Source organism: Lissotriton vulgaris, chromosome 3_2 (assembly GCF_964263255.1).
Source record: "Lissotriton vulgaris chromosome 3_2, aLisVul1.2, whole genome shotgun sequence".
In the NCBI taxonomy this organism is placed as follows: domain Eukaryota; kingdom Metazoa; phylum Chordata; class Amphibia; order Caudata; family Salamandridae; genus Lissotriton; species Lissotriton vulgaris.
The window spans coordinates 158,607,779-158,628,328 of NC_141690.1; the positions used below are offsets into that span (position 1 = coordinate 158,607,779).

At 42.2% G+C, this 20,550-nt stretch overlaps 1 protein-coding gene across 5 annotated transcripts in view; it reads left to right on the plus strand.

The window, feature by feature from the left end:
* The window catches only part of SORCS2 (sortilin related VPS10 domain containing receptor 2), a 2,087,100-nt gene that overhangs the window by 1,629,372 nt on the left and 437,178 nt on the right, over window positions 1-20,550 (plus strand). For all 5 annotated transcript variants that reach the window (XM_086964129.1, XM_086964126.1, XM_086964127.1 and 2 more), the window contains exon 10: window positions 16,170-16,316. In XM_086964129.1, the coding sequence (XP_086820255.1) occupies window positions 16,170-16,316 (147 nt within the window). The remainder of the gene's footprint in view (window positions 1-16,169; window positions 16,317-20,550) is intronic.

The following is a 20,550-nucleotide window of genomic DNA, read 5'->3' on the forward strand; positions in this document are numbered from 1 at the left end:
CATGCACTTGCATTTATGCGACCATTCATTCCCCCGCTGACTCATTTTTGCATTCATCCATGTACACTCTCACTACAAAACACACACTAAATCAATGCAGGGTGTGCCTATGCTTGCAAAAACAAATTAAATTAAGTATAGCAGTGAGTAGCAGTTTTGAAATGGTATTACACATAGCAAATGGTTGCCTTGAGGTTCCATCATGACCGTCACATTTACAACCAACATGTAGGACATCTTAGAATGGTGAGACAATGATACACTATGAACCATACGATTCCATGATGGTTGATTCATTTAGATGCTGTAGTTGCATAGGATGCCGTGAACTGCAGATGAGATAGCGGCAAGATATCTGCCCATTTCCCATTAGCCAGGGAGCTTTAGTATCCTCTAAATACAGGTCAGAAGCAGAAGAGGGCTAACCCCAACCCCTTCTAAGTATGTATATATTGATATGTAGGTATGTATTTTTTTTAAATATATCCTGGCAGACAACTAAGCCAGCCAGGCTTTCATAAGAGATTCCAGCAAGAATAATTACAGTGCAAAGCTTCTATCCCTATGGTTTGTCAAAGGGGGTAGTGGGCACCAAAATCTATGCTTTCCACTGTAATCTGTGAGACTTGTTATAACACAATGCTGGTCTACAGGCTGTAACACAGAGTAACATTAGTCCACCATTAAAGGCCTATTGGCTTTAACAAAAGTGTTTCATACTAAATAAATCAGAGGTACTGCCTTTGTCAAAATGTTTATCATAAACAAGTCAGACCCATGGCATCTAAAATAGCATTTACCAATGAATTTATTAGGTCTGTAGTGTTTATCAATGGTTCGTCACATTAACTAACTCTGACTTTATTGTGCATATTCATTCACACAAGGCTAATATCCCTCCTCATAAAAACAAATAAGGTTTATCATACTGCAAATATTCTATCCCTATAGCTTACTATGGTAATCTGTGAGATTCCATGTAACAAAATACCTGCCTATATGCTTGAGGACTATATAATAACAATTCATCTTTTAAAGCTTATTGCTTTTAACACATGCATTTCAAAATATGTATGTTGGGCCTACTGGCTTTGGCATAACGTTTCATAATAATCAGATCAAACCTATGGAATCTAACAGAACTTTTCCCAATGAATCATTAAGGCCTGTAGTTACTGTTAGTTTGACACCATTCCCAACACATTCCTACTGAAGTGTGCAAAAGCTGGTAACCATCTTGCTTACAGTTTTTTTATTACAGCTATATACAAAATGAATGCTGTAAAATCAGTATAAGGATTATCACAGTGATAATATTCTACTCCCTTGACTTGTCAGGAAATGTGAACAAAACGAAACCCCATGCCTACTGCGGTGATCGGTGATATTTTATGTAACCAAATTCTTGTTTACAGCCTTTAACAGTGTGATGAGGTTAAAGACCTATTGGAATTACCAAATGCTTTGTACAATATATATGAACCAGGCCTAGTGCCTTTGCCTGAACTTTTCATAGTAAACAGGTCAGTCCTACGTCATTGGACATACCTTTTCTCAGCGGCTCAATCAGGCATATAGCCTTTATCATTGGCTTGTCACTATGATCAACGCAGACCTACTCTATTGAGTATGAGTTTTCATAGAAGGCACCTATCAGGCATACAGTCATATAATTAAACTTTTATTAAAAATTACTGTTGGCAAAGCAAAATACTACCTGAGAAGGCAAAACAAGGATTATCACAGTGCTAATGCATGTAACCAATTTGCGCTGTGTTGTAAAATTATCATTGCTCAGAGCGCATGTGATTATAGCGCCGCCCGCCCTGCATTGCTTGTGTTTGTAGCGCCGCCCGCCTGCACTGCATTTAGCTATATTTGGCCACCTGGCAGCATCGTTTATTTTAATATTAATTTTAGCTGTCCCAGGCGACCTACTGCCCCTGCCTCGCCTCCCCTCACCTCCATCTTGTTTGCTGTTGTTGTTTTCCCTGCCCCTCCTCCCCGCTACCGCCTCCCAGCTGCTGACCCTCCCACGCTCCGCCCCCTCCACCATCCATTTATGGCCAATGCCCCCACGCGCAGCGTCCACGCGCTACGTACACGCCGAAGGTTCGCCAAAGGTAAGCCCGTCTACGCCCGTCCGCGCCTGGACCGCGCCCAGCGCCAGACCCCCTGTCCCTCGTCCCTCCCAGCCCCCCCGCATTTCCTACGATGCCGCCACCCTCCTAGCCCTTAACCCTGGTCGCGCCCCCAACTGCGTCCAAGCCGCTCCCGGACGCACCCATGGCCCGTTCTCCTGCCTCTCCTGCAAATTCTGCGGCACAGACAACATCTCTGCTACGACCACAACACAGATTCCCGACCCCAACCACCTAGAATGCATCCTTCTCAACACCCGCTCGGTCCACAGGCACGCCATTGACCTTTGGAACCTACTAGACACCATCTCTCCTGACGTCGCCTTCCTAACGGAAACATGGATGAACGCTTCCTCCGCCCCTGACATCGCCATCGCTATCCCTGATGACTATAAGATCACACGCAAGGACCGCACCGACCATACAGGAGGTGGAATCGCTATCGTCCATAAGAAATCCATCCGCATCTCAACCAGCTCTGATGCCAACCTCGCCAACTCCGAACACCTTCACTTCCAGATCCACATCGACCCCAAGACCACACTCAGAGGCACCCTACTCTACAGACCACCAGGACCCCGCGCAAAATTCAGTGAAGACATCACGGACTTCATCACCCCACACGCGCTCCCCTCCAAAGACTACATCCTCCTGGGAGACATCAACTTCCACCTCGAAAAGATCAACGACCGCAACACCGCCACCCTCTTAGACAACCTCGCCAACCTCGGACTTAAACAACTGGTCACCTCCCCCACCCACATCGCAGGTCACACACTCGACCCTATCTTCACCTCCAGCAACCATGTCTCCTTCAGCCACACTACGGATCTCCTCTGGACTGACCACAGCTGCGTTCACTTCACCTACAATAAGCCGAAACCCATCAACCACCCCCAACCAACTCTGCAAAGAAACTGGAACAAAATCACCTTCGACCAGATCTCCTCATCGCTTCTTCTAAACCCCCCAGCCCTCTCTTCTAACGCCAACGAAGCCGCCTCCAACCTCACCCTTTGGTTATCCAACACCGCCGACACCTTAGCACCACTGAAAAAACGTCATCACAAACTTGGCAACAAGAAGGCCTCATGGTTCAACGATGACCTCAAGAAATCCAAGAAACTGTGCCGCTCCCTTGAAAAGGCCTGGAAAAAAGACCCATCCACCAGCAACAAGGACGCCTTCAAAAGCGCCATTCGTACTCACCACCAACTGATCCGAAAAGCCAAGAAAACAGCATTCAAGGACCGACTTGACAACAACGCCCACAACAGCAAGGAACTTTTCAACATCGTCAAGGAATTTTCCAACCCCTCGACCAACTCCAACGACATCACCCCCTCTCAAACCCTCTGCGACTCCCTAGCCTCTTTCTTCCACAACAAGATTGCTGACATCCACAACAGCTTCGACAACCAACCCGGAAGCCAACCCACCCTACCACCTGCTGACCATCTTCCCCCCGTTAACACCCTCAACGCCTGGAACCCAATCTCCACTGAGGACACCATCCGCCTGATGAACTCCATCCACTCTGGATCCCCCACAGACCCATGCCCTCACCACATCTTCAACAAAGCAGACTCCGTCATAGCTCCGCACCTCCTTAGACGTCATCAACTGCTCCTTCAACTCCGCCACCTTCCCGGAAGACTGGAAACACGCTGAACTCACCGCCCTTCTGAAAAAACCAACAGCAGACCCCACCGAACTCAAAAACTACCGCCCCATCTCGCTTCTTCCTTTCCCGGCCAAAGTCATCGAGAAAGCTGTCAACAACCAGCTCGCCGCCTTCCTCGAAGCCAACAAATCACTCGACCCTTCACAATCTGGCTTCCGAGCCAAACACAGCACAGAGACCGCCCTCATCGCAGCAACAGACGACATTCGAACTCTACTGGACAACGGAGACACAGTCGCCCTCATCCTCCTCGACCTCTCTGCAGCCTTCGACACAGTCTGCCACAACACCCTTTTACAACGCCTCAGAAACATCGGAATCCAAGGAAAAGCACTAGAATGGATCACCTCGTTCCTCACCGGAAGAACCCAGAGAGTCCGCCTCCCACCATTCAAGTCCGAGGCCTCTGAAATCATCTGCGGCGTACCACAAGGATCCTCACTCAGCCCCACCCTCTTCAACGTATACATGAGCCCCCTTGCGGCCATCGCTCGCCAACACAATCTCAACATCATCTCCTACGCGGATGACACTCAACTGATCCTTTCTCTCACCAGGGACCCCAGCACCGCCAAAACTAACCTACACGAAGGAATGAAAGAAGTCGCAGAATGGATGAAACAAAGCCGTCTGAAACTGAACTCAGACAAAACAGAAGTCCTCATCTTAGGTACATCCCCCTCTGCTTGGGACGACTCCTGGTGGCCGGAAGCCCTCGGAAAAGCACCCATCCCGACAGACCACGCACGGAACCTAGGCGTCATCCTGGATTCTTCACTCTCAATGAATGGCTCTTATATTGACCACATACTATTATCCCCAGATGCTGCTCAATGGGTTTTGTACTTCTCTATTCTCACAAGTACGTACAGTGATCATAACCCTCTCGTCGTAAACCTGAGTGGCCCACTTTTTGCCAAACGCCAGTCATGCCCCGATTATGGTAGGTTAAAGTGTGTAAATGGCAGGCGTCGCATCAAATGGACAATGGTAAACCAAGACACCTTGTATTCTAACATAACCAGCGCATGTGAGGAGGAGCTGTCTGTGTGTACATCATCTGAGTCAATCCCTGCGACCATTTTGTTTAGGTTCGAGGGGTTGGTGTCCAAAATTGGTTCCATGCTCACAGCGCCAATAAAGGGTCATAGGGAGAATAACTCAAAATGGTTTAACCATAATTGCTCAAAGGCAAGTAGGGACTTGAAATCGGCACTAAAAACTAAACCAAGAGATCACGAACTGATAAAAAATCTTCGTATGGTATACAGGAAAACAATAGCCAATAGAAAGAAGGAAATTAAAGCAAATGTTATCGAATCCCTTCTGGATCCATCTGTGGTGGGGAATAGCAGCAAGTTTTGGCAATTAATTAATAAACCCTTGTTTGAAAATCCAAATGACACAGCCACTGGCACAAACATTCCCGAGGGGGAGTGGGTGTCCCATTTTAGTGCAATTTTTAGGAGCAATGAGCAATGGGAAGCTACTGACTTTTTAACTCCAACTGCGTCCCCTTTATGCTTCTCAGTAGAAGAGATTGTTAGGGGTATACAGGGCCTCACCACCAACAAGGCCCCGGGACCGGATGGTTTACCACCGGATCTGTTCAAGTCCAGTATCCCGTTCTGGGCACCAGTTCTTACGGCTGTAATAAATGCAGCGGTGACAACTGGTTGCCCAAGAACTTGGGGTCTCTCGACCATAGTACCCATTTTCAAGAAGGGTGACCGCAGCAGTCCGTTGTGTTACAGGCCAATTTCTTTATTGAACTCAGTAGTCAAAGTGGTGGGGGGAGTAATCCTCAATAGGTTATCTTTTTGGGCCAAGGAAAATAAAATCCTTTCTCCTATTCAATATGGGTTTAGACCGGATCACTCAACCATCACGCAGTGTCTGAACCTTTACCTTATTCTGAGCAAGTACACACTGGCAAGACAAGGCACTGTCTACATGGCCTTCATGGACTTGTCGTCCGCGTTTGACTGTGTAGACAGAAGCCTACTATGGGCCACCTTGCTGAGAATGGGTGTAGAGAGGGATCTTGTTAACTTCCTTACTGATTTACATACAGACACTAGGGCGAATGTCCGCTACTCCCAAGACCTTAAGGTAACGGACGAATTTAAAATTAATCGGGGTGTCCGCCAGGGATGTATCTTGGCCCCATTTTTATTTAACTTATATATTAATGAACTGGAGGAATCACTCTTAGGGGTAGAAGCAGATTACCCCTTTGTTGAGCGCAGAGGGGTACCTGTCCTACTTTACGCCGACGATGCTGTTCTTATTTCGAGAACAGCGAACGGCCTCCAGAAACTCTTAAACTCCTTCCACAAATTCATGGAGCTACGTGGTTTAAGCATTAACAACTCCAAGTCTTTCGTTATGAAAGCAGGTAAGGGCACCCTAAAGCCTGGTCACTTTAGTTTAAATGGGGAAAAAATCCCTTCAACCAACTCCTTCTCTTACCTCGGAGTTCTGATAGATCAAAAGTTATCTTGGGGGCCAGCAATCTCCAAAAAGAAGGGTGAGATAACCCGGGTCAATGCGGCCATCCTAGGTTTTTCCAAAAAGATTGGCAATTGCCCGCTGGCTGCGCTGCTTAAACTGTACCAGGCAAAAAGCGTTGCTATTGCCTGTTATGGGAGCGAGCTCTGGGGCTACCGTAAGGTTAATGACTTAGAGGTCGCAGAAAACAACTTCCTAAAAAAGATCTTAAGATTGCCCAGGGGTATTGGGAATTTTTCAGTACATGAGGAGCTGGGGGTCCCCTTTCTGGGTGACAGAATAGCAATAAGCCCAGTTTTATGCTGGCTGAAATGTTGGCTAAACAGCGAAATTCCATTAACACATGCCCTACTAAAAGAAATTTTACAGTTAGACGGGAGATTCAAGGTACCGTGGGTAAAGTTTATAAAGGACAGTTTAACGGCTATAGGCCGGTGTGATTTGTTTCTTGACCCAATAACAATCAGAAAACAAGATGTGAACCTGGTCAAGAATGCCATAACCCTGTTAAGATGTACTGATAGGGAAGCTGTCGAGACTCAGAAGGTCAGTGTCAGGAAACATCTATTGCTAAAAACATGCTTGCAAATAGAACCTTATCTGACATGGCCTATGTCCAGTTATGAACGGTTCCTTTTAATACGGTTCCGTTTTGACCTTTATCACCTTTTACTGGCATTCCCAAGTGGTGCTCAGCGGGGCGAAGTGTTGCCAGCTTGTGGCTGCGACGGGAAGTCTCCTCAAGACCTGGCACACTTCCTTTTTAACTGCCCATACTATGATACTCCACGGAATCTTTACCTTAAACCATGCCTTAAAAAATTGAGCTTCACACAAATCAAACCTGCACTTTATTATCTACAACTACTGAATATTGACTGTACCCTGTTCATTTGTAATTTTTTTAAAAAAGCCATCTGCTTTAGGAAAAGCATGGACGGCTAATCATGACGTGAAAATGCGTGTTGGTTTTTAAACTTACAGTTATTTATATTTTTAATTATATACTTCCCTGCTTCATTGCCTGTCATATTGTACTGTATACTGTGTCTTTAATTGCCTTTGATAATGAATTGTAATTGTTTTAATTATGTGATTTTAAAAATGAACTTTTATGATTGTAAAATCTACAATCGAATAAAGATATTGAATCTGAATCTGAACAGACAAGTCAGCGCCGTATCCTCTTCCTGCTTTAACATCCTTCGCATGCTCAGAAAAACATTCCGCTGGATCCCCTCCGAAACAAGGAAAACAGTCACCCATGCTCTGGTCACGAGCCGACTAGACTACGGAAACACCCTCTACGCAGGCACCACCGCTAAACTCCAGAAGAAACTCCAACGAATCCAAAACGCCTCAGCCAGGCTCATATTAGACATCCCACGCAACGAACACATCTCTGGTCACCTTAGAGACCTCCACTGGCTACCCGTCAATAAGAGGATCACTTTCCAACTGCTTACCCACGCACACAAATCACTCTACGACATCGGACCAGATTGCCTCAACTCTCGACTGTCCTTCTACACCCCCTCCCGCCAACTTCGCTCTTCCAGCCAAGCCTTCGCCACTGTACCTCGCATCAACAAGACCACCATGGGAGGCAGATCCTTTTCATACCTGGCTGCCAAAACATGGAACTCACTCCCCGCTTACCTTCGCCTCACCCAGAATCACCTAGCGTTCAGAAAGCAGCTTAAAACGTGGATATTTGACAAATAATCCTCCTCCCCTTTCCTTAGCGCCTTGAAACCCTCTGGGTATGTAGCGCGCTATACAAATTTTATGACTTATGACTTATGACTAATCGTCTAACATCACAGTTTGTCAGAGGGGATAACCAACACAAAAACCTGTTTGTACCACGGTAATGTGTGAGATTTCGTGTAGCAAAATGCTTCCCTGTAGGTTTAGTACAAAGTTATAACATATCACCTTTCAATGTCTATTGGCTCTGACAGAGGTTTTTCACAGTAAATATGTCAGGACTTCTGACTTTATTGCAACTCTTATAATAACCAGAACAGATATATGGCCTTGCTTATTTGTTTGCCACTATAACTAACTTAGGTCCTGCTGTACTGAGCTTACGATTTTCCATGACAGAAAAGGTGGTATGTAGGCACGCAACTTTTACCAAGTCAAATGCTGTACTAAAGGGAATCAATGTGGGTGGTGACTAAACCTTTCTCCCAGTAGTACTTATGGAAGCTCTTTTCTGTTAAGCATATAGGGTCTGGCTACAGCTGTCATTAAGCCAGGCCTAAATATATGGAAAGTAAAAAAAAAAAAAAAAAAAAAAATATATATATATATATATATATATATATATATATTGTTTACCAATCCAATTCCTTCGGATGAAAGGAAGGCACTGACACCGTGACTTGAACTCAAGGAAATATTTTAATCCGACATGCTGCACAGACGCGTTTCGGCGGAAGCCTCCGCCTTGCTCACTTAACTCTGTTGAAAATGGCATACGTTTTTATAATGCATTACATGCGGACACATCACGAGCTGAGTCATACAGAATGATAGGCTATATATATATATAAAAATTGGACACAAAAGCAAACCGTGTCAGGAAATATGTTTCAGCAACCGTTTACACTTTACCTGCAGTAACGTTTCCACCCCAGGTTCTGGACCCTTTGATGTGTGAGGACTTGTTTAAGCCTTAAGAACCTGTTTCCACAAAAGGTATTTAGAGTCAATCTTCATCTTTTTATAGGCCTAGGCACAAACGTGGGGTAACATTTTTATCAGGATAAGTGTGGAAATGTGGATCCCAACAGATTCCATAAGTTTCTCACAAAGAAATATACATATCTCAACTCTGTAAACTTGTATGAAGAGAAACTTGTAAATCATTGGCTTCACTAAGCCTCTTGAGTTCAAGCTGTTCAAATAAATTAACCTCATGCCCATTTAAAGTGTCAGGCTAAAGTATATTCAATTTTATATCAGATTACTCTGAGGATGGTGTTACATCTGGTATACAATTCCTCGTGCTTTGCCGGAATTGGATACGGTAATGCATTACAGCTAAACATGTAAAACCTTTACCTGCCATCCATGAAGCCTTCCCTTCATGTGGGGGCAAGGATGGCCTCTAGATCAAGATGATTCAGCCATATCTGCCTGTTCTTAGACCACATAAATTTATTGCATGTGATGCAGCACAAAAATTACCCACCCTTTACTCGTCATAAATTCTTAACTGATCCTTAATATGAATGTGCACTTGGCACATGTTTCTTTTTTGTTTAATATCTGTTTATTGAATACAAACAAATTGAAAGCACATGTCGCAGTGAAGAAAAAACAGCTGTGGGAAGGCATCATAGGCTGGGCTACACCGTAGGGGATCAGTTCAGAGTCGGCCCATCAGAGCAGCCCCTTCCCTACAAACCATGGTATACAGATGCAGTTTAAGGCATGGGGCCCTCCAAAATCACAAGTGGCAGCACCAAAAAAAACTCCTGGACCAAGGGAGGGCCTATGGGAGAAACAAAAGGGCAGCAGCCAAACCATAGTTTGATCGTCCAGTAGAAGAATGACATAACACCTCAGCTGGAGAGAGCACATGTTTCTTATGTGGTTTAACAAGTGATGTAAATGTTGCACTCAAAATCATTATTAAAGAGTGCATTCACTGTAAGGCTAGAGAAGTTACTCACACTATGTGTTTATCATAATTGATTGATTTATTTATTGAAGTCTTAAGGAAATAAACCATACTTATTTAGTAGATAATGTACTCACTATAATGATAAAATTTGACTTTCATAAGGTGTGCCTTAGCACTTGAAACTGCACTTACTGTTTAGATACCTGGATAGAAACCACCCTCACATATGTAGAATGTATTTCACTTAAAAGGATAAAAGAATTATGTAATGCGTGCATTAATACTTCATATATTGTTTTAAATGTAGTTCCTAGCCATATTTACACGTGATTGTGTTGAAGACTTACTGAATGCCACATGTATGAGAATCTAATGCACCAGAAACTTATATTAATTTGTGTTTAAATGTGCACATGCATATTAAATATGCACCATTGAGTTAAAACTTTAACTTGTACTAAGTAGGCCTGCATTTCACTTTACTGCATAATAGCTGTTTTCCATTTTCTGCTAACATGACATTTCTTACATATATTCACATGCATTGTTAGTTGTAGAATCGGTACATTACTATACTAGAGATAGAGGAGAGAGCCTGAGAAGAGCTTGATGAAAGAACATGAGAAACCAGAGCGTTACCTATAAGACCTTTTCTGCAATGTTTCAACCTGACCTGTGTGTGAGAGATGATGTTTTTCCAATGTCCAGTGTGAGATTCCCCAAATGTTGCAGTCTGCAAAATGAGAAATGAGCAAGAACAATGGACACCTGATGATGCGTAAAAAGGAGGTGTTACCTATCAATTTAGTGTTCACACCTTTGAAGTTTAGAACTCTTCAGAACCCTTTTAGATTCAGATGCTTTCCTGATCCCTTCAGGTTTACTTACCACAGTTTACTTTGAATTGTGAGAGCTTTAGACATCAATGTTCGCCTTTGATTCTGGCTGAGTGTGGTTTAGGTTAACACTTACTCTCTGACCTATAGAAGACTCTTGACCGAGCTTCTGAGATGCTGACACCTTTCCTACTTATATTTTGCTTGGTTTGTCTTAATTTCCTCAATGGAAATTTCTGATTTGAGACTTAGATCTTTTGAGCCATCCTTTAGTAGGAAAATATGTAGACTAGATTCATTCAGGCATAGACAACAAAACTTGTGACTCTACTCTTAACATCAAGTGTTACTGTTAATCTTTTGTATTGCTGTGACTGAGTAGTTTGTTTTCCTTATACGGGTCCGCCTTCATTTCTTCCGCAGGCTCGGACTGTGGCTATTCTGTTCAGCATGGTTTTAAATGTTGTTTATCTGAACTTTATTTTAAATTTGTAATAAACTTTCTTAACTAATAGCTACAGATTCCTGGTCTTCATCGTGTAGCCAAATGAGCTGCACTATTAATTGAATTTGGTTGATGTAAATGTTAACTTCCATCAATTCTCAGTCAGAGAAAAAGGTCAGTTGGAGGACCAATAATAAGCAAGTGGGCCAAGAAACGCTGGATCATATGAAAATCAACATAAACAAGCATCATATATATAGTATATGCTGCATTGTGACAGATGCTTGATGACTAAGTGAATAATCAGAAAAAAATACAACAACCTTGACATAATGTCAATTTTTAAAATTGTGGAATATCAAATTCTATGGATTGTCCCCAATCAAAATACATTTACCTAAAGTGAACCATGAATTTGCCCTACTTAATTCAGATATTTCACTTAAGCCAATAGGAATGCTTTTAAGAGCTAGTAATTTGCACTATTTTGAATTTGAAACTTCCACAAGTTACACTTTAAATCACCAAACTGCTCTATGTGAAGGCATGAATTCACTCTCATAGGTCCACGAATGTACCCATGAGTCAGAAAGCTAGATCGTATGAGCATTCAGTTTTCCAATAAGATTGTACCAAGTGAGCAATAGTCGTACTTCATACAAGACATACAATTGGCAGCAAATTAGGGATGAATTTGGTTTACTCTAACCATTAGGTTAATCTTATGTGAGCTATGCCTATTTCAAGCAACAACTCCTTTAGTAAATAGAGCTTCAAAAGTAACTAAGAAAATCAAATAATGGCATGTGACTGAAGTAATTTAAAGACGAAACTTAATGGTGGAACAGATGCCAGGCAAATATTCTGAAAAGAACACTCCACCACAGAATGCAAAACATATCAGAAGGTAGAATATTGGTACTACAATTATAAGTTCCTACCCTTGGCCTACAATCTTCCTCCTCTACCTTATTACCTACCTTTTCTTCTTTATTTTCCTCTCCCCATGCTCCTCCTTCATTCCACTTTTATTTGTGGGTCCTCTGATCTGTACACTCATCACTTCTCTAAATCCTTCCATACCCTCCTTCCCCATAAAGCACAAACAGAAAAAGAGATTAAAAACCTGTTTCCTAACTGGAATTCGACCAGTGGGTCAATATTTTCTTCTTTTGAAAATGGTTAAAAACTATGTTTATTGAACATTTTTTTTACCATTTTTGTCTTTTTACAAATTTTCCAGCTAAATGAGTTTTTTTATATTTTGGTTCTCAGAATGGGTTTCTATTATTATGTTTAGATTTTAACGTTATAGAGCGACAAAAATACACCAATAAACAAGTAAATAAAATACAGTAATGTGCATGTACATGTGTGGTTTAATTAGCTACAGTAAGATAACGGATTGTCAGATCTTTTCAGTTGAACCAATCAGGACAAATAAAAGGATCAACTGTTTATTTACGTTCAAGTGGCCTAACTTAATATTCTACAACAAAAGATTTTCAATGAAGTAGTAGTCTGTATATCGACAAAACAGGAGGTGAAAGTCACTTCACCTGTTCACAAGTTCATTGGGTAAAAAATTGAGAGTTGTGTTTACAGAAAATAAGGATCATACAGTGAACTAGAGAGGCAGGTAGATCCTTTTTATAAGAAGAACACAGAATTAACTAATTGGACGAATGCCTTCATTAGAGAAGACATGGGACAAGATTAATTTAGCAAAAATTTAGAAAATGCATCATTTCACCTGATAGAACATTTGAGGCTGTGAATTTAACAGTCATCAAGAGTATGAATGGTGCCCTTCTATCAGTGAGTGAAGCAGGGAACCTCCTCCCACACCTGATCTCTATGTGGCAGCTACCAGGTCACCAGAACAAATTGATTAAGAGAAGAATAAGTCTTTTAAGGGAGAGTCTTATCTAAAAAAGCAGGCAGGAAAATTGTCTGCAGAAGGTGAATTTAGAATCCATTCACTTTAAAGCAACAAAAAAGTTATACTTACAGCGAGACAAAACAGATCGGAAAGTTACTAGGAAATAGCCAACCTAGTGTAAGAAATACTGTAGAAACTGCAATGGAAGATGTGAATTCACATTATGCTAACAAGGTCCAGAGTGAGATGGTGTTTGATACAACTACAGGGAACTGGTCAGGGCTAAAAAAGGCTTAAATTGTGCAAGGGAACACTTTGGTTCTCATTACAAATGCCTACTATAATATCCGATATCCCCCCTCTGAAGTTACCATTACCAAGGCTCCAGAGTGAGGAATAACAGGTATTATGAGATTTTCGGGGAATAACATGCAGAATCCAGCATGTATATCCCTTATATTTGCAGCCTTGTGTTGTGTGATTACCATCCTGTTGGGTTGGAAGTGGAATGTGGGGGCATACTGCATTCCATGCGTAGAACTCACGAGTGAGTCTGGGCGGTAGTTGCTGCCAGACTTTGGTCCTCACGGAGGGATTAAAGAAGAGCTACTTACCTGACTGAGTCCTGCTTCTTTCCAGTGGCAACAAGGTGCTCTGAGAGCAGTTTTTAACTGATCAAGAAGGAAATTGTACAAGCCCACCCTTTAAAACTGTTTAACATCAATGGTGTGGGCATCATCTCTACTGATGCGAGTAATGTGGGTCTTGGCGTTGTCCTCATATACAAGAGACATGATGGCTGAAGAAACCATAGCTTTTGTGTCAAGAACATTGCAAGGAGCTGAAGGCACATATTCCACCATAGAAAAAGAGGCCTTGGCGTTGTGGTGGGGTGTGCAGCATTTCAGGAACTACCTGTGGGGCAATGAATTTGTACTTAGAATGGATCATAAACCATTGATTGGTCTTTTTACCCCTGAGGGAGGTGGAAGAGCTACTCCGCGTATTGCCAAGCGGCAGTACAGGTTGAAAGAATTTCATTACAGACTGGAGTATTGTGGCTGGTGCAAAGAATTATGTGGCTGTCTGCTTATCGAAGTTACCCCAAGTAGAAAACGTGGAAGGTGGGAGAACAATCGAGGAATTGGAGATGGTGTGTGTAGTATGTTATGTGGATGACACAGTTAAGGGGGTGTTGTCGGAGCAGGAATGGTGGACCCAGTATCGGATGACAAGGAGTTCAAGTTGGTCGACAATTTTGTTTCTGTAGGTTGGCCCAGTACTAAGGATATCCCCACGACATTGATTCCATACAGGAAACTTGGTGAGGAATTGTCCGTTGTTGAGGGGATCATGCGCAGGTGTGGTCAATTAGTGGTTCCTAGTTGTATGCAAAAGAAGGTTTTGGATCTAGGGCATGAGGGTCATCTTGGGATTCGATCCATGAAGTGGAGACTAAGGGATGATTTTTGGTGGCCAGGGGTGGACAGGGTCATTGAACATTATGTTTGGGATTGTTGCATGTATATTCTTAGTGACAAGTCACAAATTACGTGCCTTTCCCTGATTGCCCCAATCAGTGTAAAGAATACTACTTGGTGCAAACTTGGATTTAACATTGCTGGACCTTTTGGAGTTACTGGTAGTTCACCTAAGTACGTTTTAGTCTTCGTAGACTATATGACAAAATGGCCAGAGGAGAAGTTTGTGGATAGTGATAATGCTGATATTGTCATTAGATTTTTCAAGGAGGTGTTTCTCAGAGAAGGATTTCCTGAAGAATTGGTAACGGATAATGGGCTGCAATTGATGTCCAGGGAGATGGAAGGCCTTCTGAAAGAGAATGGCATCGGACAAGTTCTCACTTCTCCTTACTACCTTCGCAGTAATGGTTTAATGTAACTTATGAACCCTGTGATCAAAGATCAGTTGCAATTGGCTCTTCAGCATGGTTTGCATAGGAAGGAGACTATTGAGGACATGTTGTGGGCAGTGAGGACCACACCACACATTAGCATGGGGTTTTCACTATTTATGTTATTAACAGGCAGAATTGCAGGATCTAAACTAAACAGGATTGGATGTCCAGAAAATCTGTTGACATGATTAAGATGGAAAGGGTGGTAGATGTGGTAACTGCGGTGCAGAAGAAGTATGGAACCACAGATGGCAGTTGCAGAGTGTCTCCGATTTGCATAGGTGACTGGATGAGAGTCAAAAAGCCTGGTTTTGTTCGCAAGGAGTCATCACGATTTTCTGCACCTGTTTGGGTAGAGGAGGTATAAGATTGTGTGGTGGTACTAAAGAAGGGGAAAGTGTGGAATAAAAGTGCAGTTTCCATGGTGCCTAAATTCAAAGCTGCCTACATGAATGGAAAATTGGGAGTACATGCAGACTCCAGCTCTGTTTACAAAAGTAAGAACTATTCCTGCCAAATGTAAGGATTAAAGCAGATATTAGATGGTTGCCGCTTTGTCCTGGTCAGTCTCATTTCTCTGTTCTTTCATTGGGTATGTTTTGGTTAATTTCTGTTGTTGTTTTCTGTTATGGCGTTTCATGCTTTTCTTGATTCTGCGAAGGAAGTGGGGGGGGGCCCCCACATTCCACTTCCAACCCAACCCCCCCCGGGGGGGGGTTGGGTTGGAAGTGGAATGTGGGGGCATGATGCTTTCCCTGCGTGGAACTCACGAGTGGGTCTGGGCAGTAGTTGCTGCTGGACATTGGTCCTGATGGAGAAGAGCTACTTGTATCCTGCTTCTTTACACATACTCTTTGTTTTTTTCCGTAGTTCCCTTCTGATTGGTGCTCACTCAAATTCCATTTTTCACTACTGCATTATGATTGTTTTAGCATCAAGGTATATTATATTTGACAGGGAATGCCTGGTTACTCAGGAGTATTATCATTAATATTAGCAACCTCTGTACATGCCATGTTAAATATTGACTATTAAGAATTGTCTCAATAACAAGTTATATGAAACTTGATCTAATACAAGAATGATTCATAATAACCATGATGTTTTTGTTACAGGTCAGAGGTGTAAAAGGCGTTTTTTTGGCTAATCAGAAAAATGAAGGAAAAGTAACGACTCTAATAACATACAACAAAGGGCGGGATTGGGACTATCTGACTCCACCCAACCTTGATATGAATGGAAAAGCCACAAACTGCAAACCAGTAAGTATTACATTAATAGTGTTACAGAGACTGTGAGGAGTCTATTGAACATAACTAAAGAGCACAGCTGTCCATCCTCACAAAGCGGCTCATTAGGATCGCGGTTTTCCCGCATCCTCCGGGCCGGCGGAAGCCACCGCCGGCCCGGAGGATGCGGGAAAACCGCTGCTGAGCCTCAAAAGACCCACCGCCATATTAGGATGGCGGTGCGTCTTGAAATCTGTCCGCAGCTTTTCCGCCGCGGTTGCCTTCCGACCACGGCGGAAAAGCTTTAACTTGGCTGGCGGTGTCTATCAGACACCGCCAGCCATATTATGATGGTGTAAAATGTATGCTTTTCCGTGGCGGCTTTTCTGCCGTGGAAAAGCATACGGACCTTCACTTCGGGGGCCCGTTGCGGGCCCCCTGGGTGAAGGGGAGGTGGGGGGTGCATTTGCGTGAACAAAGCGCGGTGCCTGCCGCTTTGTGCATGCAAATGCACAACTTACATTTTTAACATTGCGGCGGGTGCTGCTTCAAGCAGCACCCGCCGCAATGTTAAAGATACAGGATGTGACCGCCAGGGTGGCGGTCACATCCTAATTTGGACGGAGGGACCGCCGATGCCCCTGCGGACGGTCCCTCCTACTCTATGGTGGCGGACGGACTCAGGTCCGGGTGCCATCATAATTGGCCCCAAAGTTCGGTAAATCCAGCACTGGGGGCAGATGTACTAAAGACTGGTCACAAACTACTTTTTTGTGCAAACTGTGGTAATTTAAGAACTTGCCTCTGTACTAATAGCCAGTTTGCAAAATACCAAATTGTACTAAGCCTCAATTCGACCTACGTCATAAATATAAATGAGGTATGTTGAAAATTGACTTGAGCTACGATTCACTTCCATCACAGGCATGGTTCTCTACTGGGGTCAGCAGACCACCAGACTTGTGATTGCTTTTAAATAATCATTTTTATTTAAATGCAGTCCATTTTCCTTAAATGAAACAGGACTATGTCTACAAAGAAAATTACCTTTTGTTTGTTTAAGATGTAGCAGTGTTGTTTTTTTGTACCGCTGCCTCCTCTTAAACAATTGTTTTTACATTCACTAAGGGAAAGCGGTCCTAAGAGGATCTCTTCCATTTTACAAATTGGTTAAAAGCTGCTTTTAGGTGTTGGTAAAATATCAATGTTTTGTGACTATATTTCAGTCACAGAATATTGATCCTTTGCATGTTTATTCAGTTGTTGGAAGGGAAGTCTATAACACACCCTTCCAAACACCAAATTGTTATCCTTTCCAAACACATTTAACAATTCACTCAATACATAGGAAAAAAGGTTTAAGCATTGGTAAACCCTCTGATTCTGTAAATTAGAGGGTTTGCAAATGAAGAACCCTTTGTACATTTGACAGTTAGAGACTAGAGATGTACAGCATGTAGCATTATATGAAAAACAGTGAGTCATTATTATTATTTATATAAAGACGCCTTCTGAAGTATCACTTTGCCTATTTAGGACAATGTTGGTGAACAAGAGGCGTTGTTTGGTTTCCTAATAAACTATAACATCACTATGGATACGTTTTGAATCTCTAAAGCCAGGTCTCACGAGGGAGAGTCTTTTCTAGAGTTTGGAGGACATATTGTGACATGTCTTTGTTCTTTCTTATTTCCACTTCTCTTAACATGAACTACAATATGAGTGCAAGACTCTAAGCATTGCTGTAAATATTTATTAGAATCATTCTTGACATCTCATGAGATGTCTAGTGACGCTGCCCCCAAAATAATAATCAGCCTTATGAACTGCGTTCTTATAAATGTTCAATCTCTGATCAAACATGCGCTACACGTAAGCAGTCCACTGAAGGATCTCAATATTGATATTTAGACCTGTATGAAAGACATGTTGACCTCTAATTTGGCTTCAGCAGTCCCTCTGGGCTATTCGATTACATCAGTAACCAAAATCATGCTTTGATGTAATCATCCGTCGCAGTACACCTAGGAGGCATTTGGCCCCCTAGTTGGGAACCCGATGATGAACCATGTCACCAACTAGGTTGGTGGGTGAGAATTCTTTAAAAACATATTGGGTGTTTCTTCATTGAGACTACTCAATGCTAACAGGATGCTAGTTAATTGATATGTCATTGAGCTCATTCTTTTTGTTTGTTACAATCTCTGATCAAATATGAGCTAGAAATAATCTGTCTACTAGAGGATCTTAATATTGATATTGTCTTCATTGCAGAGACCTGTATAAAAGATATGTTGACCTCTAATTTGGCTTCATAAGTCCCTCTGGGCTATTCGATTAAATCAGTAATTCTCCTGATCCACACCAGACGGGAAGGAGTAGCAATAATTTATTTAAAAAGATATTTCAATATCTTCATGAACTATTCATCCCCTCTCGTGGCAGACTACATGGTAACAACTATTTTTCTGAATTCTAAAAGTTCGATGAGACTTGAAGGATCAGCAAAAATATTTATACCATCTTTACAAGGGTCTATTTAGTTAGCTTATTTGCACTTAAGAAATATCCTTCTCTTCTGAGATTATGACATTCATGTTGATATTGACTCCGATGCCGATTGCAGGGAACTTTTGAACATATGTGCAACATTCGACCTGGTTCAGTATGTTCAACTGCCTACCCATTTAGCAGGATATACCTTGCTGATATTTATGCCAGGCAGAATTTAGCTATTATTAAGTCTTTAAAAAAACTACCATGGTCGGATTATATTACACCACGGTCGGATTATATTACATCGCCATAAGATTGGCTCCTGAGGAAATGCATTACATTGGGCACGTCCTATAAAGATGCTTTCAACAAAATGTTTATGATAAATGTTTGGTCATTGAATCACCGTTAATGTATCTATGATGAATAATTGATATTGCCATGTACTTGTAATATCATTCATTTGCAAAACGTTAAAATTTGTATATGTACTTGAATACTGATGTTTTTTTGAAATTTAAAAATACAAGATTATCATCAGACAGATTGTCTTAATTCTGAGTAGTTTTTCAGGTGTGAAGTCACACCATTTGAACAGTGCGCGACTGTGACAGGCACCATTGCTTATGATTATCTTCGGATTATATTGCAGTCATTTTAGTTCAAGTCTGGCCTCAATCTATGCACAATAAGAAGAGGGCTAACTTCCTCTAGAAAGAATGGTCCACGCCTGATGTACATACATAGAATATACTTTTTAAATCAACGCAACAGACAAAGCAGGAGGACAATGCTTATATAGTTTGCTAACAGAGCTCTAGGTGCTATTATTCGTATGAAGATTGAGCACTCTTACAGGACTATGTCTTCAGCCGTTTGGTATAAAGGTGACCTCACGCTAGTTAAAAGGACATGCAAAAATCTCGAAAGAACATGGAGGCAATCGTATGACCAAGCAACCAAGTTCCACTGCAAGAGCGAAAGTAAGATCTATGAAATTGCATTTTACTTACAAAAGAATTGGTTGCGGTCTATAAGTCTCTGGCTACTTCTAAAACTAAACTTCACCCACTCACCCAAAAACTCATAATAAGCATAAGGCACCACCCACCCACCTAACCTGGGATACTGTGTAACGGCATAACTCTCTGCCCTAAGCCCACAAATCGCACAACCTATGAGGGAACTATAATGCAACTCATCTCTCTTCCTCATGGCTAGTTGGTGTTTATAGTTTACGTTGGTGCACCTTGAGTCCCCTTCCTTTTCCTCTTTGCTTTTAACTTTGACTCTGGCTTCATTACCCTCCTGCTGTGGGGCTTATGGACTAGTGGAACTGCGGGCTGTGCCATTGCCCAAAGTGTGAATATTATGGGTCTTGTTGGGGCCCATGAACGTCTCTGTTGCTGTCCTACTGACACCGGGTGGGCAGAGAGTGAATGCTTGATGTAACTGATGAACCTATGTTATGTAAACTCAATAAAATACGTTATAAAAAAAGATTACTCTCCTTATACCCTATACCCTCCTTCACTCCTATCCCTCCCTCCGATTTCTCTTTTTCAGGGGACTGATAACACATTACTTTGCTCCGGTACAGACTTAAATTTAGTATCAAACTCCTCTATTTTAGCAAAGATGCAGTCTAATTCTGGCTCTCCTCTGGCCAAGTTTTTAAGACCATTGCCTCATCGGGTGCTTCAGCAATGACTTGCTTTAGTAATAAACCAGGTACAAGACTGCTTTAGTTATTCCACTTCTGAAAAATCTT